The 25,749-nt window shown below is 39.7% G+C and overlaps 1 protein-coding gene across 4 annotated transcripts in view; it reads left to right on the top strand.

The window, feature by feature from the left end:
• spop (speckle type BTB/POZ protein) overlaps window positions 1–25,479 on the top strand; it is a 123,706-nt gene extending 98,227 nt beyond the window's left edge. For all 4 annotated transcript variants that reach the window (XM_078223857.1, XM_078223860.1, XM_078223859.1 and 1 more), the window contains exons 8-11: window positions 1,853–1,908; window positions 2,510–2,632; window positions 7,886–8,028; window positions 23,440–25,479. In XM_078223857.1, the coding sequence (XP_078079983.1) occupies window positions 1,853–1,908; window positions 2,510–2,632; window positions 7,886–8,028; window positions 23,440–23,584 (467 nt within the window). In that variant the 3' untranslated portion in view covers window positions 23,585–25,479. The remainder of the gene's footprint in view (window positions 1–1,852; window positions 1,909–2,509; window positions 2,633–7,885; window positions 8,029–23,439) is intronic.
• Window positions 25,480–25,749: the final 270 nt, after the last annotated feature.

Genomic DNA, 25,749 nt, shown 5'->3' with positions numbered 1-25,749 from the left:
GATAATAAGCTTGTCTACTTTGATGGCGATAGAGTAGGGGTCATCTGATTTTAGTTCCTAAAATTCTTTGGTAAGGCTTTCCCCAGTGCAGGTGGCTTGGGCAAATGTCCTGTATTCTTTACATGCAGAGTATTTGTAACCAGGAATGTGGACTCAACAGCTACAGTAGTCTGCGAATTGAGTTCCTTGCAGGGTATCTATGTCCATCTTCCTGTCAGAGGGTTATTTTGTGAGTAACTTGCATTTTGCCCAGAATAGACCTTTAATGTTGAGCTGTTGCTGGTCCTGTTCCTCTGCTTCCTTACTCCTAAGAGAATCCACTTACTAGTTGGCTTCTATAGCTTGAACCAGGAGTCTGGTGACTGGGGTGAGGTTTGCAGTTTTCAAGTTGGAAAATTTAACTTCAACATGAGGGCCACATGGAGATTGCCAGGACTATCAATTCAGTCTTCTGTGGCCTACCAGTCTCCCGTGATCCAACATCAAAATATCTTGACATCAATCCTGACTATACATTGACCTACCAGCAACGCCACCAGAACACTGGAGCCAAGGTCAAGATGAGGATGCATTTCGTATGGAAACTGGGTCAGCAGAGCCAATGCACTGCTTCACTCATTCTGGTCTAGCCAACAGCAGAGTACTTCTATTTAACCTGACTTGAGCTGCCATGTAAATGTGTTTGATATCCACTCCCAGGAGTCATGGGATTTATTTTAGGGACATTGAGACCAACACAGCTTGAATGGTTTCCTGTGCTCCCACATGTTGAACCTCTAGATATCTGCAGGGAAAAAGTCCTCCTTAGATACCACTGGTTGACAGCTAACAAAGCACTTCTGTTGGTACAGAACCTCAAAAGTACTCCCCAGCCATATAAACAAAACTGCTTCGGAAAGGTAGCCTGCATTTTGTTAACTGGTGTCACTCCGTTTTCTATTGCTGGCTAGCTTTTGGGGGACTGCTGTACAGCATATTTACCATTGGCCTAAATAGAATGGTACTTGATAGCCAAACTCCATTGTAGAGGATGAAAAATGAATTTAAAATGTGCAGGGCTTCTAGGTTTCAATCTGTTTGAATCAATACCAAGAAGCTTGATGTTGCATCTGGTAATTTAAATCTACAGATCTCTCCCTAGGAATTGGCTGTAGTTGGCAGAAAAAATGTTTATTTCCAAATATTTTATCTATAACCTGCAAATTATAACTTTGGGTTCAGGGGCAGGTACTGGGGGAATGCCACAAGAATTGCCAAGAGTCTTCCCTTTTCCCTCCCCAATGTCTATTGAATAAGTATGCATTGTGGATCAGGTGGATCTGTGCTATGCAATATTACAGCAAATCTGTTCTGACAGAGTGCCATCAGATGTATTTAAATTGAAACATCAGAATCTATTGTGGCACCCAAATTCAGACATTAAATGATGAAACCCACCAGCTCGATTCTGCAATATCTCTGCTGCGGTTTTCATTGTTCCTAAATTTATGTTTAAAGCTATTGAAATTGTGACCCATATTTTTGCTTTTGGAATCGTACATATGGTTTAAGTAACAGGATGTACATATCGTACTTAAGGTTTAAGTACTAGGATGCTTAAAAATGGATGATTATAATAAAACTTAGATGTTCAAATATGGTAGAAACAAATAAATACAAGGTGGCAGTCTGAGTCTCCTTTGCCCAAAGTGCATACGCATAAGCTAATTTAGATAAGTACTGTGTCTTATGCTTGTTACCTTCGTTGTAAATGTTTAAACCACTACATTTAGTGCAATCAATCACTGATAATTAATTGGAGTCTGATTGTTTGAATTAGAATAGTTAAATTATTATTTTTTTTTACATTTAGCTCGTTCCCCAGTCTTCAGTGCTATGTTTGAGCATGAAATGGAAGAAAGCAAAAAGGTACGTGCATTTAAATTGTAAGCAGAAATAATAGACACTGTACTTGGGCTGTGTTATTTAAAACACCTTGCTAAGCCTCCATTTTCCTTAAATAAGATGTTTGTTCTAATGTAATCAATGACTGGGCATGCTTGAACCCTGGAAAAATCGCTTGTGTTTTAACTGGGTCTTTGACTTCAGCACAGCCTGTGTTGTGGACGTAGACTTCCCTGACCCTGGGAAAGTATGCTACGAACTGTTATGTTATACTCTAATACACTGTATCCTCATGTAATGTTGAAGCATTTCGCCTATGTGTCCTTTGCAGCTTCTAATAACCAAGCTGCACAGAAAGTTTCAGATTTTATCCAGCAGAATTTTTCTAGTTTTGGGGTGATAAAGTGTAATTAGGAAAGATTATGGAGCCACAGGGCATTTCTGCACAGTATTCTTCATGTAAAAGCTGTAACTGTGTAATTAGAAAATGAAGAGTTGAATTTCAATACCAAATTCTATTTTGTTCCTTGGAATTGTTATGAAAGAAAGATAGGCAATGGCAATTTTCAGTCGCAATTTAATTTAAAAATCACTTTCTTCTCCCTCCCCCCTCAATTTTCTACAGAACCGAGTGGAAATTAATGATGTGGAGCCTGAAGTCTTTAAGGAGATGATGTGCTTTATTTATACGGGGAAAGCACCAAATCTTGACAAAATGGCAGATGACTTGCTTGCAGCTGCTGATAAGGTGAGTGGAAAGGTTAGAAAGAGACTGTGTAGTTAACCAGTATTTAATTTGGCAACAAAATGGGTTTAAATTGAAATAAGAGCACTGAAAACATTTCACTTTTTGTTATCTGTGCTTACCCCCAAAACAAAAGCAAGGTTTCATAGGAACATAGGAATTAGGAGCAGAAGTAGGCAAATTGAGCCCTTTGAGCCCGCTCGGCATTCAATCAGATCATGGCTGATCTCTCCCTGGTCTCAAATCCACCTCCCCACCTGTTCCCCATATCCCTTTTTTTATTCAAAATATATCTATCTCCTCCTTGAAACCATTTCATGATTCAGACTCCACCGCACTATGGGGCAGTGAGTTCCGCAAATTCATCAATCTTTGTGAGAAGTAGTTCCTCCTTATCTCAGTTTTAAATTTACCACTTCTCAACCTATACCTGTGACTACTTGTTTGAGTTTGCCCCATAAGAGGAAACATTTGGTCTGTTTACTTTATCAATCCCTTTTAAAATTTTATATACCTCAAAGAGATCCCCTCTCATCCTTTTAAATTCCAGCGAGTATCAGCCCAAAATGTTTAATCTCCTTATACGTCAAAACCCTTTCATCCCCGGAATCAATCTGGTGAACCTTCTCTGATTCGGGCTTTATCATCGGAGATTGATTTTGAGTTGCTGGGCAGGTCATCAGATGAGTAATTCTCTGTTTTTTTTACATGTTGGAGCTCTAACATTTTTTTAGTCCTAGGAAAATCTGAGTCTTGGTTTAACATATTGCCATGCACGGCAACATCTGAAGTAATCCAGATTTCATAAGATTATTTTTAATGTCCATTCATATTCCCTCCCCCCCAGTATTCCTGTTGTGATGCTAGTTAAATGATTTGTCCATAGACATGTCCAAGACTTGTATCCTACTGTCATAATCTAGTTGCCGTTACATCAACGGATGAGATGCTTTAATATTTGATAAACCATTGATTTGCTGCATCACAGGCAGTCTGTATCATCTGTTAAAATATGAACTCGCTCCTGATGCTTTCAGTTTACTTTCACAGAAAAATGCAACTCCTGTATGCAGCGTGTTCCCCACCATCCCCCAAACCAATCCTAGGAACTTAAACTTGTGTCCCATTAGGCATAGGGTGTATTCAAGCCAAAGCTAATAGTTTACATTTATTTGCAAGCAAAATAATTACACACAGGTAGAATGTAGCATATAGAAACCAGTAATACGATACTTGCTTCATAGATGAACTATTCCACATCAACAAAATTCAGAAATCTTAGCAGTGCTTCTGACTAATTTTCTTGATTAAATGATACACGGGTGATGACTTCAAAAAACCCTTCTTAGCCACCTCATGCAGAATAAGCAGTGTGAAGCACGAACTTGAGATCTTAAGCACTGCTGCCTCATTTAATGTTAGATCTTTTAAATGAAACCACTTCAAATGCAAGCAATTAAGGTATTAACTATTTCTCACACTTAGATAAGTGGGCGAACAACAGTGTTTTGAGCCTTTTTTTGTGCTTATCGCACTTAGAAACATACAAATTAGGAGCAAGAGTAGGCTATTCAAGCCCTCAAGTAAGATCATGGCTGATCTGATAACTCCAATTCCCCCATTCCTGCCTACCCTCTATAACCTCTCGCCCCCTTGTTAATCAAGAATCTATCTCGCCCTGACTTAAAAATATTCAAAGACTGTGCTTTCACTGCCTTTTGAAGAAAAGTCCAGAGACTCGAGACTCAGAAAAAAAATTCTCAGCTCTGTTTTAAAAATAATTCTCTAACAAGAGGAAACATTGCCTCTACATCCACCCTGTCAATACCCCTCAGATTCCTAAAGGTTTCTATCAAGTCGTCTGTTGCTCATCTAAACTCGAGGATACAAACCTAACCTCTCCAACCTTTCCTTGTAAGACAACCTGTCTATTCCTGACATTAGTCTAGTAAACCTCCTTTGAACTGCTTCCAACGCATTTCCATCCTTCCTTAAATAAGGAGACCAATACCTCAGATGTGGTGTTACCAATGCCCTGTACAACTGAAGCATAACCTCCCTACTCTTGTAATCAATTCTCACAGAAAATGATATTCTATTAGCTTTTCTAATTACTTGCTGTACCTGTATGCAAACCTTTTTGTGATTCATACTCTAGGGCACCCAGATTCCACTCTGCCTCAGTCTCTCACCATTTGGATAATAAGCTTTATTATTCTTCCTGCCAAAATGGACAATTTTGCATTTGCCCACTCACTTAACCTGTCTAAGACTATTTTTAAAAATATGACTTGTTTAGTTCTCTGACTTTCAGCACTTTTAATCAATGGATAACTTGAGGCTTTGGCCATTAGAAGACACTGAATTTGTTTTCTTCTCAATCTTCAAGCTCTCTTCTTTTCAAAGCTTCCAGGCAATGGTACCTCTAATACAAACTGCATGCTTTGTTATCTTGTGGTGCAAAAACAATAGAACTATTTGATGCACATGGTGACTTTTGTCTGGTCATATTAAGCTACAGTACAAAAATTATTCCTGCTTAATGTATTATGCAATTCTGATTCCTTGATGCTTTGATCAATTGATAATTGATTATTTATATTTTAACTTAGGATATTTGAGCAGTAGAAGTTAGTACTTCAGTGTTGCTGATCATAGACCTGAAGCTTATAGAAATTATTTTCCTTTGATGACTGATGGCAGGCTTAAGCAATGAGAAACTTGATGGAATTTTGCACAGTTGGCCACTACTGCCATCCCCTGTTAACTAAGGGTTCAGCTATGAGGAGAAATTGCACGAATCAGGGTTACATTTTCTGGAATTTGGAAAGTTAAGAGGTGCTAAGAAACCAAAGTTTAAGATATTAAGGGAGAAAGGGTTGATTGGGAGAAACTATTTCTCCTATTTGTGGAGTTTAGGACCAGGGAGAATAGTCCAACCTGGAGCCAGGTCTTTCAGGAGTGAAATTACGGAAACTCCTCTTCATGGGAAGGATGGTAGAGGTTTGGAACACTCCTCTGCAAATGGCAATTGATGCTAGATCAATTGTTAATTGTAAAATTGAGATTGATAATCTTGTCAGCTGATGGTATTAAGCGGTATGGAACAAAGATGGATATGTGGATTTAGGTTGCAGGTCATCCTTGATTTCATGGAATGGCAGAATAGATTCAAGTGGTTGAATGATGTACTCCTGCTTGTGATGTAGCACCAACTTCAGTTGTAAAACTGGTGTTGATAGTATTACAGTAAGTCCCCATTTTCAGTTGCCTCGTACAGTATTGTTCTGCTTTAGCATTGTGGATATAATATGACTGCTATGCACACTTAGCGCCGGTACTTCCGTGTTAGTGTCTTTTGGATGATCTGGTTGGAGCCATTGTTCATTTAAGTGCCAGTCGAGCCTCTTCCCATCTTTCCTCCTCCTCATTAGAAAAATATTGATGGTCTAGCAAGGTTTAGTATCTCACTACGTATAAACTTTTCTCACTTGCTGATCAGTGTGTCACTTAAGGGCAAGGAATGTTTGTAAAATTTCTCTCTTTAGTGCACCAGCCACACTGCAACTGTCTTTTCTGCCATTTAGGGGGATGGAAGCTTCTGTGTTTCACTTATCCCTTTTGCCGTATATCACAAATGAGCTCATTCTGTGGATTGGCAGCTGTTGTGGAACCAACTCCTCAAAAAAAAAAGTGACTCGGTAGCTGAAGGCTGAGATGTGAGAAGCCCATCTGTAAACATATTGAACTGTGTTTTGCAGTATATAGTGTGATCACGTTTTATCTTTGTAGAGTTGTGTCTGTTCTTAACAAAAAATGGTTTGAATTTATTGTATGGGTCAAATCTGTAAGGTAGCAAAGCTTGAGGTTGTTTTGTAGTTACAATTTGATGCTTAACTGATGACAAACAGCACTGCACAAGTAAATCGACAACAAGTATTTTATACTATGGTCTGAATGTCAAACCCGGTTTTTATAAACTTCTGAATGATTAACCCATTTGAGATTGTTATATTTTCAAAACTTAATTGGTGCCACATGATCAGATTAGTTTATAAAAATGCGATCTGAATTCAGATATTCTCTCTATTGACTATGGTTTCGGAAGTCCATGCAATTTATTTTCAGGTTGAATACAGCACCCATACAAGTGGCTAAATGAAAATGTTATTGGAAATTGCATTTAAATTTTAACCAGGTCAGGGCAATGATCCCAACATTCAGACTCGGATAGTATGCATGCATCTTAGAATTTCAGAAACTCCATTTTGAATGAGTATGTATTTTTGATCTGAGTAAGAAATGGGTATGGTCAGAGTCAGTGCAACCAGCAGACAAACTAGGCAATTGCCTAGAGAGTCAAAATTTGGAAATGAAAGGTTAAGGTCTACAGATATACAACTAAAGAACCCTGACACACACGTTTCCAATGGTCTTTCCCAAAATTTAATGTTATAATCCTCATTCTGTTTATACGACAGTTTTATAAACTTGTACATCTACCTGACTATTCCAAAACTGTGAACCAGTGAATAATGTCAAAACATAATTGAATCTAACCCACTGTATCGTAATGATTATTGATTGTGTGAATTGAGCATAAAGTCATGCAGTAACTGTTGCAGGATCACAGTATGTATGAACCATATTAAATATGATGGCCGGGATTCTCCCCAAAAAATTCTGAAGCCCCCAATTCACGTGAAAACGGGAGTAACTCCTGCTGGCCTCCCGGACCTCTCCGGGCCAACCCTTATGCCCTAATCTCTCCGATCCGGATGGCCAGCCCCAATCACCACCCTCCCTCCCTCCAATGCCCAATATGCCCCTTGGGCATTGCCAGTTTGCCACTTGGGTGGCACCTGGCTGGTACTGCCCAAGTGGCACCCCCATTACCCCTGATCTTCGTGGAGCTGATTACTCTGAAAACCCTCGGCTGGGAAACCCCCCCCCGCCCCCACCCCAGATGTTCATTTCTCCTGGTACATTGGTACATATCCTGTGGAAAGTGCAGAACCTTTATTCATACTAGTTTACAATATTCATTTTCGAAAGCTGATTGTGGGATGGGAAGGCTTGCCTAGTACTTTTGCACCGGCCCTGGATATGTTTGGATGTACTGTGATTCAATTGAATATATTTTACAAAAAAGGCAAGATGTTTTTAACTAGTTCCAATGGTAGTCACTGAATTGTGGTAATTTAATATTTGCCGAGTCTTCCATTTCTAAATGATCCAAACTCTTTATTGTTTCAGTATGCTCTGGAGCGCTTGAAGGTGATGTGTGAGGATGCTCTTTGCAGCAATTTGTCTGTAGAAAATGCAGCAGAAATTTTAATTCTGGCAGATCTACACAGTGCAGATCAACTCAAAACTCAAGCAGTAGACTTCATAAACTAGTGAGTACCAAAATTCAGTGCTGTAACAAACTGAAAACTTTTTATAATTATGCTTACAGGCTGACTGTCACAAGGTCAGTACCTTTAATCTCTACCTCAGTTTGAGCTTGGGCAGCTCCTCTCAAGTCTTGGATGAAATCAATCCTGGATGCTCCAAGCAGCAGACTGCCCACAGTTTATGCTGTGTGAGAGTTAAAATCTCAGCTCTGCAGCTGGTGGTAATTTGCTGAGGTCAAGGCTAAGCAAGCTTTACTTGACATTTAAGGATCCTTGATGTTAACATTGAATTCCCAAAATGGAAAAGTCTTGTTCTCCATTGTCAGCCCTACTTTCACAAGCCCAAAAAACATACGTTGCAACTCTGGCACGATCCCATTACAAGTGGTTTTGTACATTTACCTGTTTATGATACTGCTATTAACTTTTTTCTGCTTTGTAGCTTCATCTTTTTGTTTTCTTTACTTCAAAGTTTGGACTAAAAGTTACCCAGTAGCGCCACGCTGGTTTTAACTTCAAATCTTCTGAAGCTTCAAATTTGTACCCTCTGAATCAAAACTTTTTTCTCCAAAATCTTGGATTTAAAGTGGAGGGTTGCACCCCTCTACATCCCAATTAGTGGGTGGTGTTTTTGATTGGGCTGATTTGCAGATGCCTAATAGTAACATGAAAAACTGCAGTGTCTAAAATATAACAAATTTCCAGATTAGGACAGATATCAGGAGATTAAAAAATATTTTAAGGCAATATTTGACAGTCAAGTGGAGTTATGCATATCTATATTACAAAATGGAAATTATAAATAGTGATATGGCTTCAATTTGTGTTCACTATTTACTTTACCTACTTATAAGTAACTAGTCGTAAAGCTGTAAACATATGGGCAGCAATTTGATCACAAAAATTAATGCTATGTAAATTAAATTATTAATTTGTGGTAAATACTGCTTGAAATTTTTTCATGTGTTGCTAATAGTTACATGTTTTACATATCTGTTAAATGGTTGCAGAAAGCAAATAACAAATATACTGTTTTGCTTGAAGAGATGCAGTTTAGATTAGATATCAAATGTCATAGCACTTGTTGATGTTTTTGCATGGTTAGTTTTATTAAATGGTTGTAATTTGAACATTGGACAGAGAGCCGTAGTGGCCGGGTCATTGAATGTATTCAAGGCTGAGTTAAATTTTTGTTCTACAAGGGAATTGAGGAGGAATGGACCAAATGGGCCTACCTGCCCCTATGTCGAATGATCTTGCAGTAATTCCACTGAGATTTCAGTTCTGGTTACCATCCTCTTAACACATTTAAACCCCCCAGTAAGTAAGAAATAAAACTAGTAAACTCTGGAAGCATTTTTTTAAAGCAGTGCTTTTGGAGATAGAGCTAACGACCTCTTGTATAATATATATGTTGCCTGGGGTGACGCATGGTGAAAATACTGCACTGAGAGAACAAAAGACACTCTTCACGGCTCAATGGTGTCCTTACTGATAGGCTGATAATGGCTTCAAGGATCAAGATCTTTCCTTTAAGGAGAGATGCAGAATGAATAAATGGACTATTTTTATCCTCCGTACCCATAGGAGATGGGAGTTAAATAACTATTAATTTTTTGGGAGGAATTCCAGTCACATGCTATGTTTGATAGCAGTGAAAAACAGTACAATCTTAGCATGCAATAAGTCAGAATGCCAAACCTCAGTAAAGCAGACTTCAGTAACCTAAATAGCTAACATACCTGGGACAGATTGGAGTACTGTGCCAATGTTTCTATGTAGTTGAATCACAGTTTATTAGAATAAAACTTAGAGCAAGATTTGAATTGTTTCAATATTTTCCATGAAAAAACAGAAAATATGAACTTCTCAGTGTATGTTTTAGTGCCGAAGGTATGGTTCGCAGTAGTATTCTACTCTGCATTGAAGGATCTTTTGGTAGTAAATTTAGCATTTGGATGAAGAATTTGTACTTCCTATAACTCTCTTGGCTTGCTTGGTGACAATCCAGTGAATTAGAATTCTCTGTTTGGATCAAACTGATTGCATTAGTTATGACTTTATTTGAAACAGACATCATTAAGAATCTGCTGTGCATATTTTGCTTGATCCCAAATATTTTCTTTAAACAGAAATCTGCATTCGATGCATTAGGATGTTAGGAGCTAAGTCTAGTGATTTTATGAAAATTTTTGTTGCTGATCCCATTTCTATTTATAATTTACATATATTTTGTATTCACTTATGTGCGGTACTGACCCCTGAGTTTTGCTGACTGTTTTAACAGGATTCTTGTTATAAAACAACATAACTGTCAGCAATGATCAGATGACATTTCATGTGAAAAATCTCTCAACAAATACCATAAAAGAATCAATGCCTTCATGTTTCTTTTTACAATACTAAATAATGCCACAATGCAAGTTTTAGGGTTTGCAGTTAAGTTTGTAAAAGTAATGTTTTGGTCCTCACATTGTGTGATCTGTATCACAATTCCTATAGGCTTGTTGATTAGATCCCACCATGTTTGGGGTGGTAAAGAACGTACAAGTCTAGCACGATCAAAGGCTGACATTTAATGCAATCTGCCAAGTGTCAAAGGCAAAAGAGGGTGAGATTGTATCAAATTAAAAACAGAAAAATACAAGCAATCTGAATTCGAAAAATGACTAGTGTAGGTAAACTTGCTTAAAATGATGTGAATACAAACCTGTTTTCACATTGTACTTTTCCTGTATATAATTAAAATTGAGCCAAGAATGGGATACATAATGGGAAAGTCTGGATTTGCAGTTTTTTTGAAGTTAAGCTTCTGTACTAATCTCAGCTGGTTACCGCATTCTGCTCCTCTGTTAGGTTGGCATAAAATACAATCCAAAACTTGAGTTTGCTTTGCTCTACATGATTGAAGGGACCATGTTCTTAATTTCAATTTTAAGCTAATGTACCTTCTGGTTTTGGTGTTCTGAGTAAAGGATTGGTCTGTCTAGTGAGAAAGCAACTATTGTTGGTCGTTTGTTTGTCATACTCCGCATCAAGGGCTTTTTAAAAAATCAATTTGAGTTATGAATTCTCGTTATTGCATAGTTAAAAGTTGCCACTTTGGTATTAATGAGGAATTCTTGGAGAATTAATTAAAATATATGAATTCCATTTTAAAGTAAAATAGTACTGTGAAAATCTAGCCTTGGAACACAAACTGTGAAATTCTGGTGTTAGGGGGTTCTGTATGCAAGTAAATTTCTGTAAGCAAGCAAGTAGATGCTTGCTTTGCTGGAGATTTGATCTTGTAATGGCATTTAATGTGGAGTGACAACTGTGCTTAGAGAGCATAAAATATAACCATTAGTTAGATTTTCTTGTAAATCTTTTCTAAAGGAAACTTGACATTTAAGTTAATGGAGAGGGATAATTAGAACAAGATGTTCTTATATTTTATTATGCCCTTATAAAATAAGGTGGCAGAGCTGCAAGATCACATTATTTCCAGCTCTTTAACATGATTAGCATAGAAAATGAAAATATGCCTGTTCAGTCGTTAGCCAACTGAGGAAAAGCGTGTTTGAGGACTGGATCTCAAACCCCAAGACTAAGGTCATGGTTTACCGGGTAGCAGCGAGGGACCCATGTGCTGTTACATGCATCGAAAACTTGGACAACCTACATCAAGCACTCGGGAAATGCCACCAGTGCTGCCTTTGCTAGATCCTTCAAATCCACTGGTAAGAAAGACCACAGCATCCTCTCCAAGCCAATATGCCTAGCCTTGAGCTGCTATTTGCTCAGTAGCAGCTTTGCTGACACCAGACTCCATTGCAACTGCTCTGCTCTGATCTCAGGTCATGGCTGGTGACTCTTAGCACGTGGAAACATTTCCACCAACTTGTGTGAATCTCTGGCCTGTGACAGATCACAATGGCGAAGGAGCATGCAGAGGTGAAGGAGTCAGGGAGAGTAAACCACTCACCTGCTTGACACTTCAAGCTTCACCTGGCCGTCATGTGATCAAGTTTGAAGATCATGCATTTGACTTATCAGCCATTTCCTGGCCACTGGAACTGGAGTGGGAGCAGGTAATCCTCAAACCAAAGGCACTGCCGAAGAGAGCCTTTAAAAAGGAGCTTTCTCTCTGGGACCTTTGCCAGGTAAAAGCTATAGAAACTCAGAAGAACTTATTTTGTCTTCCCTTAGTGCCATTAGACACAGGAAACTGTCAAGGTCTCTTAAGCCTTAACCTACTGAACAATAGGTTTGAAGCCTGATTGCTGCTGAGTTAACTAGGTTTCAGTGGGGTTTGGCTACAAGTGACCTCCTAACCCCTGGGTTGGAGTTTTTAAAAAATAAAAAAACACTTCATAGAATTATAGAATCCCTACAGTGCAGGAGGAGGCCATTTGGCCATCGAGGCTACACCAGCAACATTCCCACCCAGGCCCTATCCCCATATCCCCACATATTTACCCTGCTAGTCCCCCTGACATTAAGGGGCAATTTTAGCCAATCCACCCAACCCGCACATCTTTGGACTTATTGACACTGGTGGTGGGTTGTTGTAGGATTAGGAGTTACACATTTATAATTTTTTCATTTTGTGAATATATATAAAACTGAATAATTTGCTTTGATTTCTGGTAGTCTCTTTACCAAATGGCTGTAAGAACTGTGAAATATTTCCTACTGAGGATTAATTAAAATCATTTTAACTTGACAGTTGCTGGGAGGATAGTCAACCAAAGGTCTAGCAGTTGTAGTTTTGTTGAAAAGTTCTTATTCCCTATTTTTCTCTCTTTTCACCCATCCCCAAAGATAAAGTATCTATCCTTATCCTCAGTGAAGAAAACAATTAAATCTACCCTATAATTCACCTCTGCTTAAATAGTCATTATCAATTCTTAGGGATGTTATCTTGAGTGCAGAGAGATTCTAAGTATTGACAATTTTGCTCACCTACAAACTACCTAACTGCAACCGAAGTTTGCAGATGAACATCAGCCAAGGTTGATCTTGCGTTTAATCTGTAAGTACATTTTGATGGTTTGGAACTCGACTATCAGGTTCCCCCACTAAGTTGCTGATGAGCAAGTGAGACAATTTTACAAAAAAAATATGAAGAGCTCTGAACGCTGAGACTGTTTGCAGTGTTTTGCTTTAATGCAGACCTGGCATGCCACTGATGTAACTCCAGCTCGAGTCTGAAACCTGTGTGGTCTGTCTGTAGCAGCAGTTTGCAGCAAGGAGCCGTTTTGGTTTTCAGAAGGGAACTTTCGCAGATAAAAGAAAACTACACAGTACATTGTGGCAAAGAACATATTTTAAAAATCCACTTGTTGGGTTTAGTATATCTGGAAGGCTTTCCCATCAGAAAGGCCATCCTGGCTTATTAATCCAAGTACTAACGAGATATGTCAAATTTGGTATCTGGATAGACCACCAGGGAAATACAAGATGGAGTAGGAATGAGAAATGAAGATTTCAGAGCCACTTTATTTTTAAATCCATAACACCACCACTGCCTATGTTAGACTTTTTTTACATGATTGTGTTAACATTTTTGAGCTTTATTGCTATCTTGTTGATCACTGATGTAGCAAGTTCGCAGTGCTAGTTTGTCAGAACTGGTGTCTACTGCTTTAGTTGCTTTCATGAAGAGAGTTAAATGTCCTTATTGTTAAACGCTTTGATTGCATTTTTCTCCTATTTGCCTTAATAGGCACCTAAATATGTTGTGTTTAATGATCTCTAGAGTGCATTTCCTAGGTTATTACTGCCATTTTCAACGTTTTTCATTTGTTCAAAATATTTATAAATTAACTTTGGTTAACCTCATTGCGCAAGTGGTGGTTCACAATGTAGCCTAGCATAATTGTAAGCTATACAGGCTAAACTTAAATTCCAAATTGTGTTGATCTCGACCACGACACCAACTGGGGGTTACTCTTTCCCTCACCCACTTACTAGGCAGGAAAAATGAATCAGTCTGTCTTGGATTCCCGCTCCTTTGTCACTGTTCAGTGACTCCTGCTAGAAACCGCAGGTGTGTGCGGGGCAGAGATGATAGAATCACTGACTGAAACTCACTGCTAAAGTTTACAGAAAAAATACAGTGACCCAGACAAGGTTTTAGAGGCAACTGGTGCCTTTTGTGAATATTGTAGCAAAGGTGGACAGCCTTAGGAAAGGAATGGGAAGCTTACCACTAAAAGTAACAATATTTAGCTTTCTATTCGCTCCTTTCCAAACAAGACAGATTGTTAATTGTTCCCTCAGCTTAGAAGAGCCCAAAGCTCTTTTCTATTCAGCACTGTCCCACACGACAGTCTGCCTAAGATTCATTAGTTTTAATTGGAGTGGTGAGCAGGATCTCATTACTTAATTTTGGGGCAAAAAAAAGCAGTAAATGATTTGTATGGCAATATATACCACATTGTGAAACACTGGCAAAGATCAACTAGGATGGCTACCCCATTGATTTTATTTTGCATAGAGTTCTCAAAAGTCCCATCACAATTCTTTGGAGCCATTGATTACATGTGATTGTAGGAGGAGTGCATCAATTTATTCATGTTTCTTGGCATGGCTGTGATGGGAACAGTGCGGGTCAGTGGGATCAGGCAGCTCTTTAGTTGTGGCATTTGGGAATTTGTTACACTTTGGGGCAGCTGGGAAGCTCCCAATTGCTGACGATTGTGTTGATTCAAATCATTATCCTTCCTGATAAGTAGGAGGATTTGGTGTGATCTGCTGTGCTGGAGGGACAGTTTATACTAAATGAACCCATAAGAAGTCCAGACTCCATGATATTTATCCAGTTTTCAGTGGAGACACGTTTTCTAATCGATAGGTGCAGTACACACTGAATTGGGTCTTCTACAAGATTGGTCACACTGCTAGCAGTTTCATGGGTTGCTATCCAGAGCGTGACTAGAATATGCGTAGGGGCTGCCCTTCTGGCCAAAGTGTCTCTTCTGTGTTTCCACCAATATTTCTTTGGCATTACAAATAAGATTTTCAGAACTTCTCTAGAGTGTATTGCGTGTTATCTTAAGCTGGCCTTTGTGCACTTGCAACTCGGGCCTCAAAAAACTTTGTATCTGGGAGGAAACCTTTTTTGTGTTTTAATTGAATTTTCCAATATTTATTTGCAGTATTAATAATTGGTAGGCAAATTATTACTCAACATTTCTGTCAACATTGAGTAATTACTGCCAGTCTCATGTTTGGCATTGAGGTCATAAACTTGGAAATATAGAAATATGAAGCAAGTTCCTAAACCTGTAAAACCATGTGGAGCCGCAGAACAATGCCAGCGAAAAGAAAGAACATTTGCGCACATATACCATCTGATCATGTCTCCCAGAAATGTGCTAAAACACCCACACAATGAATAAATTAAATATTGTATCGTGGAAAATGTGGCAGTCATTTGGCATAGTGCAGGCTACCATCGATAGCAATGAAGTGAATGACCAGTTTACCTGGTTGAGGGAAGAATGCTGACTGGAAGAACTGCCAATGATGCCATAGAACCTTTGGTGTAAACCTGAATCACTTAACAAGGCAGGTTGAGACTGGGTTTGATGGCACATCTAACAGATGGCACCCTGGATTCTAAGCTGACTTACTGAAGTAGTCTTCTGACTTGGAAACCAGAATGGAAGCTACTGAGTCAAGTTGTTAACTCTAAATAAATGTAATGATTTTGCTAAAGATGGTCATGTTGTTTGCCCTCAGAATTTCCAGTTTTAATTTCGTTTGATAATTCAAAGTAGATGTTTGCAGGATAATTTGATTTATTATTGTCACGTGTATTAGTATACAGTGAAAAGTATTGTTTCTTGTGCGCTATATAGACAAAGCATACCATTCATAGAGAGAGTGCAGAATGTAGTGTTACAGTCATAGCTAGGATGTAGAGAAAGATCAACTTAATGCCATTCAAAAGTCTGATGGCAGCAGGGAAGAAGCTATTCTTGAGTCGGTTGGTACCTGACCTCAGATTTTGGCATTTTTGCATCCTCTCACCAGTAGTCACACTTCCATACATGTTAAAAATGCTGATTCTAGCCTCTTGGAGAGTACACTGAACCCCAATGAAAGAACAATTAAAGATGACATCCTTTACTTAATTAAATTTGCCGGTCCACCAGGGCTTTACAACTTTTTAATACAAGTTTTTAAATCATGATGTATTTTTATAAGATCGCATGGACTGTCTCATTTTGTGTGTTCAGGTTAGAAAGGCTTTATTTTCTGAGCCATTATTCACAAGTTGTCTTTCTAGCTATTTATTTATGACCTAATTTAGAGAGTGAGGATAAAGTTGCCTTTTCTTGGGCATTATTAAGGGCCTCTGATAGACATTGAGCGGTGGATTGACCTGAAGAAAAACATGTAAACAGAGTGGGGACTCCAGGTTGCAGGGATTTGAAAGATTTCGAAGGAGAGACCAGGAAATAGGGAGAAGCAGCACATGAGGAGAGGCCCAGGAAAGGGAAAGAGCGGTATAATAAAATGAGAGATCTGGGAGCGGAGCAGCATAAAAGGAAAGGTCCGGGAGCAGAGGAGAGCTCTGTAATCAGGCTGAGAGTTTGAACCAAACCTCAAGGAAAGAAAGTGATGTTTTCAAGTCAAGTACTCACTGGGTGAGTATGTTAGTTAGCTTTTATTTTGATTCAAATTAATCTATTATAAAATGAAACCAGATTGATCAATTAATATACAACCTAAGGCCAATTTGATAATTTATCATAATTACAATGTGTTTAATTAATTAGACTTGGGTGTTGACGTTAAAGTTAAATACCCAGGCACAGTATATTTGGGTTTTTTAGTAAACTGAAATGAGATTTTTATGCAAGAGTTAAGTAAAACGTTAAACTTTGCGCCTCTATAAAACAAAGTGACATCAGCTAATGGAACCTGGTGAGTGGTTAGTGAATCTTTATTTAAGTCTGGCGACTATTTCTGTTAAATCAGTTAATAGTCTAATAAATGGAGGCATGGCAGGACATCTTGCTCTACAACTGATATTCAGGTCTAAATACTGGTTCCTCTGGAGAGCGCAGCCAGAACAAAGTTCATGGCAACATGACTGGCTCACCTGCACAGGGCAGCACGAGGAAGATTGGGACAGCAGTAGTGATAAGGAACTATATAGAACATAGAAAAGCTACAGCACAAACAGGCCCTTCGGCCCACAAGTTGCGCCGAACAATTTCCTTGCCTTCTAGGCTCATCTATAACCCTCTATCTTACTAACCTCCATGAACCTATCCAAAAGTCTCTTAAAAGACTCAATCGAATCCGCTTCCACCACCACTACCGGCAGCCGATTCCACGCACCCACCACCCTCTGAGTGAAAAACTTACCCCTAACATCTCCTCTGTACTACTCCCCAGCACCCTAAACCTGTGGCCTCTCGTGACAACCACTTCAGCCCTGGGTAAAAGCCTCTGAGAATCCACTCTATCAATACCTCTCAACATCTTATACACCTCTATCAGGTCACCTCTCATCCTTCACCTCTCCAAGGAGAATAGACCTAGCTCTCTCAACCATCCTCACAAGGCATACCACTTAATCCCGGCAACATCCTCGTAAATCTCCTCTGCACCCGTTCTATGGCTTCCACATCCTTTCTGTAATGAGGCAACCAGAACTGGGCACGGCACTCCAGGTGGGGTCTGACCAGGGTCCTATACAGCTGCAGCATTATCTCCCGATTTCTAAACTCAATTCCTCTATTGATGAAGGCCAGTATTCCATACGCCTTCTTAACCACAGCCTCTACCTGCGACGCCGCTTTGAGCGTCCTATGAAACCGGACCCCAAGATCCCTCTGTTCTTCCACACTGCCAAGCATCTTACCCTTAATATTATATTCTTCCATCCTATTCGACCTGCCAAAATGAACCACCACACACTTATCTGGGTTGAAGTCCATCTGCCACTTCTCCGCCCAGTCCTGCATCTTATCTATGTCTCGTTGCAACTGCTGACATCCCTCTACACTATCCACAACACCTCCAACCTTGGTGTCATCAGCAAACTTGCCAACCCATCCTTCCACTTCCTCATCCAGGTCATTTATAAAAATCACAAAGAGCAAGGGTCTATATGGTTAGGAGAACGGTGTTTCTGCGGCCATTTGTGAATCCAGGATGGTATGGGCGGAGAGGGTGTGTGAACAGCTGTGGTCACCACCCACGTAAGTGCAACAACCTGAGTTGGTAGTGGTATATTTTTGGGATCTAGAAAATAAGTTGGCAAGCAGGACCTAAGGTAGCAATCTCTGGATTGAGGGACTTCAGTTTTCTTAGTAAGGGCTGGGATAGTAATATTGTAAAAGGCGGAGAGGGTGAAGTGTGTTCACAGGGACTGATCAGTATGTTTCTGGCTCATAGAGGAAGGAAGCATTGCTGGATCTTGTTCTGGTGAATGAGGTGGATCAAGTGTCAGTGGAGAACATTTAGAGGACAGTGATCATTGTATCATAAGATTTAGGTTAGGTACATTCTCAGGATGGGAAAAGGTAAGACAAAGGCAAAGCTCCCTAGGTGACCAAAGAGTCAAGATGAGCAAGATAAGCAGAGAAAGAGTATATACAGCAGATATCAGGGTTGCTAATTGAAGTGAGAACCAGGCGGAATTAAGAAAGTTCCGAGGGGAATTGTAAAAAAAGAGAATTACAGTTTATGTAGAGACTGATAGTTAACTTGAATAAAAAGGAAACCAAAATACTTTTAGGCATCTAAATAGTAAAAGGAGGCATGGGACCAATGAGGGACCTAGTAAGATATTTACATATGGCGATGAAGGCATAGCTGAAATACTGAATGAGTACTTTGGACCTGTCTTTGCCAAGGCAAAAGTTGCTACCAAAGTCATGGTAATAAAGCAGGTAGTTGGGACAATGAATGTGCTTAAAAAATGTCCGAGGTAATAGGCTGGCTGTGTTGAAGTGTTGATGAGACACTCGGACCGCAGAGATACTGAAGGAAATAATGGTAGACGTTGCAGGGGTACTGACCATATTCTTCCAATCCTTCTCGAGTACAGAGATGGTGTCAGAAAAATGGAGAATTACAAATGTTTTCATCCTTATTCAAATAAAACATGCAAGGGTAAGCCAAGCAACTGCAGGGCAGTCAGTTTAACCTTCGTGGTGGGGAAATTTTTAGAACGGATACTCCAGCACAAAATTAGCTGCACTTGTACAAATGTGGATTAATTAAGAAAAGCCAGCGTGGGTATGTTTAATTTAATTAAATTCTTTGAGATACCAGAGAGGGTGAATGAGGGTAGTTGATGTAATGTATATGAACTTCCAAAAGTCAAATGACTTGATTGCGCAGGGCAAAATTTGCAGATAACACATAGCTTTGTTGTGACCTGTGAAGAGGTCGGGGGCTAGTGGGAAAGGAAGTCCTACTGCAGATGAAATTTAATGTGGGGAAGTGTGAAGTGATATGTTTTGGTAGGAAGAACTAGGAGAGGCAATATAAAATATTGGATACAATTCCATAGAGGGTGCAGAGGGACCTGGGGGTAAATGTGCATAAATTGCCGGGCACGGCAAGGCAGGTTGAGCGAAGGTTAATGAGGCTTTTGGAATCTTGGGTTTTAATATATCAAGACATGGGTACAGTAGCAAATAAGTTATGGCAAACATTTGCAAGACAACCATTTTGGTCTCAACCAAGGATTAGGAAAGGTGTGAAGACATTGGAGACAATGAAGAAAAGATTTGGAAACAATTACATGGATAAGTTGGAGAGGGTGGGGCTATTCTCCTTAGCAAAGACATGGTATGAGAGGCAATTTGACAGAGGTGAGCTCAAAATCATGAGGGATCTGGACAGTGTAGTTAGAAATTGTTTCCATTAGCAGAAATCACAAATTTTAGGGGGTTGATAAATGAACCAAAGGCTAAAGGAAAAATGTCTTTTTTGAGCTTCTGGTTATGGGCTGGAATGCACTGCCTGAGAGTGTGGTGGAGACGTATTCATTTGTGGCTTTCAAAAAGAAAGTTGATATTTGAAGAGAAATTTGCAGGGTTATGGGAAAAGGGTGGGGAAGTGGGACTTGCTGAGTGTTCTTACAGGGACCTAAGCATGGGCACAGCAGGCCCCAATGGCCGCCTGCTGTGCTTGTAACAATTCTGAAATGCACAAACATTAATCTCTAGAATTCCTGCTCTTCAACTGTAAATGTTGGAGTTTATTTCAGTGTAAAATGTTGTAGTGAAAAGGGATTTCTCATCTGTCCAAATGCTATGGATGTGAATATTTTAGCAATTTATACATGTGGCAATAATTGCCAGAAGTGCTTACCAGCTCCCATTAACATACCCCAATTTCTCCTTTCTTGAATGAAAGTAATCTGCTTAGGGATCAGAAATGTACTTGAACTCCTGTTTACAGCCCATTAGCTGATTGCAGTAATCTTTTAAACTTGGTCATATGAAATGGAGCAGGTGGGATTTTCTTCAGCTTTATGCATTTGTGTTTTTTTTTCTCTCCCATTTTGGGCATAATTAGGTATTGGAGAAAGACACTAGTAGGTGTGGTATATAGGCCCCCAAATAATAATGTTGAGGTAGGGAGGGCTATAAACAAGCAGATAAGGGATGCGTGTAAAAACGGAACGGCAATAATCATGGGGGACTTCAACATGCACATTGACTGGCAGACTCAAGTCGGTAAGGGTGGAATGGAGGAAGAGTTCTTAGAATGCTGTCGGGATAGTTTCCTTGAACAGCATGTTACGGAACCGACGAGGGAACGAGCTATTTTGGATCTGGTATTGTGTAACGAGGTAGGTAGAATTAAGGATCTTATTGTGAAGGACCCTCTTGGGTCTAGTGACCACAATATGGTCGAATTTCTGATTCAGATGGAAGAGGAGAAAGTTTGGTCCCAAACCAGTGTCCTCTGTTTGAACAGAGGGAAATATGATAGGATGAGGGATGAATTGGCTAAGGTAGACTGGGAGAGCAGGCTGGCAGGTAGGATAGCTGAGGAACAGTGGAGGATTTTTAAGGAGATCCTTTTCAGTTCTCAGCAAAAATATATTCCAGCAAAAAACAAGGATTGTAAGAAAAGGGAGAACCAGCCGTGGATAACGAAGGAAATAAAGGAGAGTATTAAAATAAAAACAGCTGCGTACAGAGTGGCCAAAAATAGTGGAGAAACAAGTGATTGGGAAAAATTTAAGAAACAACAAAGAGAGACTAAGAAAGCGATAAAGAAAGGAAGGATAGACTATGAAGCTAGGCTAGCAATTAATATAAAAAATGATAGTAAAAGTTTTTATAAATATATAAAAAGGAATAGAGTGGCTAGAGTGAATGTTGGACCCTTGGAGGACGAGAGGGGGGAGTTAATAGTGGGAAATGAGGATATGGCTGAGTCTTTAAATAAGTTTTTTGTGTCGGTCTTCACGGTGGAGGACACAAATAGTTTGCCAAATATTAACGATAGAGGATTGGCAGCAGGAGAAATACTTAATACAATTAATGTTACCAGAGAGGCAGTGCTGGGTAGACTAATGGGACTGAAGGTGGATAAGTCCCCGGGTCCGGATGGAATGCATCCCAGGGTATTGAAAGAAATGTCAGAGGTAATAGTGGATGCGTTAGTGATTATTTATCAAAACTCGTTGCATTCTGGGGTAGTGCCGGTTGATTGGAAAACGGCTAATGTTACGCCGCTGTTTAAAAAAGGAAGGAGACAAAAGGCGGGTAACTATAGGCCGGTCAGCTTAACGTCTGTAGTAGGGAAAATGCTGGAATCCATTATTAAAGAGGAGATAGCAGGGCATCTGGATAGAAATGGTTCGATCAATCAGACGCAGCATGGATTCATGAGGGGAAAGTCGTGCTTGACGAACATGTTGGATTTTTATGAAGATGTGACTAGGGCGGTTGATGGAGGAGAACCGGTGGATGCGGTGTTTTTGGATTTCCAAAAGGCGTTTGATAAGGTGCCCCATAAAAGGCTACTGAAGAAGATTAGGGCACACGGAGTTGGGGGTAGTGTGTTAAAGTGGATTGGGGACTGGCTATCCGACAGGAAGCAAAGAGTCGGAATAAATGGGTGTTTTTCCGGTTGGAGGAAGGTAACTAGTGGCGTGCCGCAGGGATCGGTACTTGGGCCGCAACTATTTACCATTTATATAGATGATCTGGAGGAGGGGACGGAGTGTAGGGTAACGAAGTTTGCAGACGACAAAGATAAGTGGAAAAGTGAATCGTGTGGAGGACGGAGAAGATCTGCAGAGAGATTTGGACAGGCTGAGTGAGTGGGCGAGGATATGGCAAATGGAGTATAACGTTGAGAAATGCGAGGTTATACACTTTGGAGGAAATAATAACAAATGGGATTACTATCTCAATGGAAACAAATTAAAACATGCTACCGTGCAAAGGGACCTGGGGGTCCTTGTGCATGAGACGCAAAAGCCCAGTCTGCAGGTACAACAGGTGATCAAGAAGGCAAATGGGATGTTGGCCTATATTGCGAAGGGGATAGAATATAAAAGCAGGGATGTCTTGATGCACCTGTACAGGGCATTGGTGAGGCCGCAGCTGGAATACTGTGTGCAGTATTGGTCCCCTTATATGAGGAAGGATATATTGGCATTGGAGGGAGTGCAGAGAAGGTTCACCAGGTTGATACCGGAGATGAGGGGTTTGGATTATGAGGAGAGGCTGAGGAGATTGGGTTTGTACTCGTTGGAGTTTAGAAGGATGAGGGGGGATCTTATGGAGACTTATAAGATAATGCGGGGGCTGGATAGGGTGGAGGCGGAGAGATTCTTTCCACTTAGTAAGGAAGTTAAAACTAGAGGACACAGCCTCAAAATAAAGGGGGGTCGGTTTAAGACAGAGTTGAGGAGGAACTTCTTCTCCCAGAGGGTGGTGAATCTCTGGAATTCTCTGCCCACTGAGGTGGTGGAGGCTACCTCGCTGAATATGTTTAAAGCGCGGATGGATGGATTCCTGATCGGTAAGGGAATTAAGGGTTATGGGGATCAGGCGGGTAAGTGGTACTGATCCACGTCAGATCAGCCATGATCTTATTGAATGGCGGGGCAGGCTCGAGGGGCTAGATGGCCTACTCCTGCTCCTATTTCTTATGTTCTTATGTTCTTATGACAAATTAGCGATTTTCACCAGTGGTTTCATTTTGAATGTGTTGTCCAGTTCTGTAACCCACAAATAACACATCACAACTGTTACATTTCTTTATGCAATTTATTTGCTTGGATATAGAAGGGAGAGAAATAATGGCGAAGTTAAATTTCAGCAAAGTACTGGGAAAAGGATGTGATAACTTGAAAATGTCCATTAATGCATTGACCTATTATGAATGTGTGTATATAATTTACTTATTTTTCTTTCATCTTTATAGCCATGCCTCTGACGTAATGGAAACATCTGGCTGGAAATCTATGGTTTTGTCCCACCCTCATCTGGTGGCTGAAGCTTACCGGTCACTAGCATCAGCTCAATGTCCTTTTCTTGGTCCTCCCCGCAAGCGACTCAAGCAATCCTAAAGTGACATTTAGAAAATGGAGCGCATCATTTTAACAGCACTGACCCGATCACAATGTTGCACAATGCAATGTATGAAGCTTTCTGACGCGCTTCCCGCCGTGGGAAGGACCGTGCTTGGTGTGCTAATGACCTTTCTGCACTAAGCACTTTGGGGAGAAAAACAAACCACAAACTTTTGCTGCATTGTCTTGTGCCCCCCTAGACCTGGCTGAACGGATTCCCGCTGTTTTTTTTAACGGATGTTTTTAGATGTTGGCTCAGAAGCTTTCATTATGGGGGGTGGGGGGGGAAGAAAAGGGTAGCCGTTTAACTTGCACTACTTCATCTACTTCATTTCGTGAACTTGAAGCCAGCTTCTGTCAGCACAAGAAAAATGGATAGGGGCATCGAGAGTCAAATGGACGACCTCTAAATGGAGGAGGAGAGAAGCACCCAGGCTGTGGATGCCATAGATGTCAATGGGCTTCTTTTGTCCTTCCAGTGAAAATGCAAATATGTTGGTGTCCTTAGCCACATCTGACCCAAAGTGTGCACGTTTGCAACTGCAGTCAAAAGAGAAAACTGTCTTAGCACTTGTATTATCATTATAATAAAAAAAAAGAACATTTTTACAAGGAAAAATGAAACCACAGGAATTTGGGTCAAATTTTAAAAACATGGGAAGAAACCATTCAGTTTAGACTTTACCCACGTGCTCTTAGCAGTCTAAGCTAATAAGAGCTATGGCTGTGTAAATGTGTTTTCAAATGAATACTGAGGTTTCATGTGTAGAATGTGTGAAAAATGTATTAGCATTTTTCTTGGATGGATTAGCAAATGGAACAAAAGTTGATGAACACATTTTCTTGTTCAATGAAGAAAAACAGTCCTACTTCAGCTCCTGAATTCAAGCTATTGTCAAACACACTCAACCATTTCTACCCAAGAAGGAAAAGGTTAATTTGTAACAACCTGTTCCCAGGTTGCATTGCCTACTTTGATTCATTGCTTTTCAGAAGTGGGGAAACAAAATTTAAAATAGTCAACTCCCAAATTTTTCTTTGGAAAATATAAATAAAATACTATTTTGTATTGAAATGCCTTTTGTGTATTTCCTCTTTAGAGGAAATCCTTTTTCCCCAAAAAATAATATTGTGAAATATTGATTAATTGTATGGTTTTGACAGTAAATTCAGCTTTTGTTTAGTGAATAAATTTTGTGCAGAAATTATTTTTAAAGACTGTCACTTAAACAGAATTTGTATTGATTTTTTTTTCCAAACTTATTTATTGGAGCAAAGTCTGCTATTTTGATTTGATTCAATAGTGTTTGTAACGTTATGCTTTGAGGGCATCACAAACTTGTATGAAAAAGCTGATCTCCTTTTGAGACGGTGATTAAAGTGGCTCTTGTATTGTCCTGTTACCAAGGTTGGGATCTCAGTTTTACAAACATTTTGAAATGAGAATGGATGCCGCAAACAATCCTTGCATCCTGTAAATTTAGTTCTGAAACTTGGACATAGTTTCCGTGACGTCTGGCTGTGCTATCAAAAGCTTAAAATTCCGTATTTTCTTTGTCCTTTTTTTAAAAACGAGTTCGAGCGCACTGTCTTCTCCCAGTGTTGCTCTTTGCCCCTTTTTGTTCCCCCCTCCAAAGTAAGAAGATGGTGCAGAGTAGAGAAAATAAAATCAGACTGGAAACTTATGGTGGTTGAGTTTGCATTGTGGCACTTTATGATTTTGTTTTAAATCAAAGCTGTACTCTTTTCCCCACAGCCAATGGCAGCATAGCTTTACATTCCTGAAACTATAAACTGTATGGTCTGCTTTCATTGCTCATGTGAACATAGCAAAATGATATGTGGATAGGCTGATATATTAAAGTATGTCACCTATGTATTTTGTCCTTTTATCTACCAGCTTATTCTCCATTTCATTGTACTACACTGCTTATTCAAACCCTTCCATCTCTGATGCTCTGTTTCTTGATAGAGCTTCACAAATTTACTTTTGAACATTTTCATGTGTGTAATGCGATGCTAATTAGAGCTATTTAGACATATGCTACATTCCATGCAATAGTTTGGTGAACAAAGATTTTATCCAGAAAGGTACTGGATAAAATTGCTCTCTTTTTCGAGAAGTTGAAAATCATGATAAAACTGAAAATCCTTTCAGTCGC

Source organism: Mustelus asterias, chromosome 11 (assembly GCF_964213995.1).
Source record: "Mustelus asterias chromosome 11, sMusAst1.hap1.1, whole genome shotgun sequence".
Taxonomy (NCBI): Eukaryota; Metazoa; Chordata; class Chondrichthyes; order Carcharhiniformes; family Triakidae; genus Mustelus; species Mustelus asterias.
This window is presented reverse-complemented; position numbering and strand designations above follow the sequence as displayed.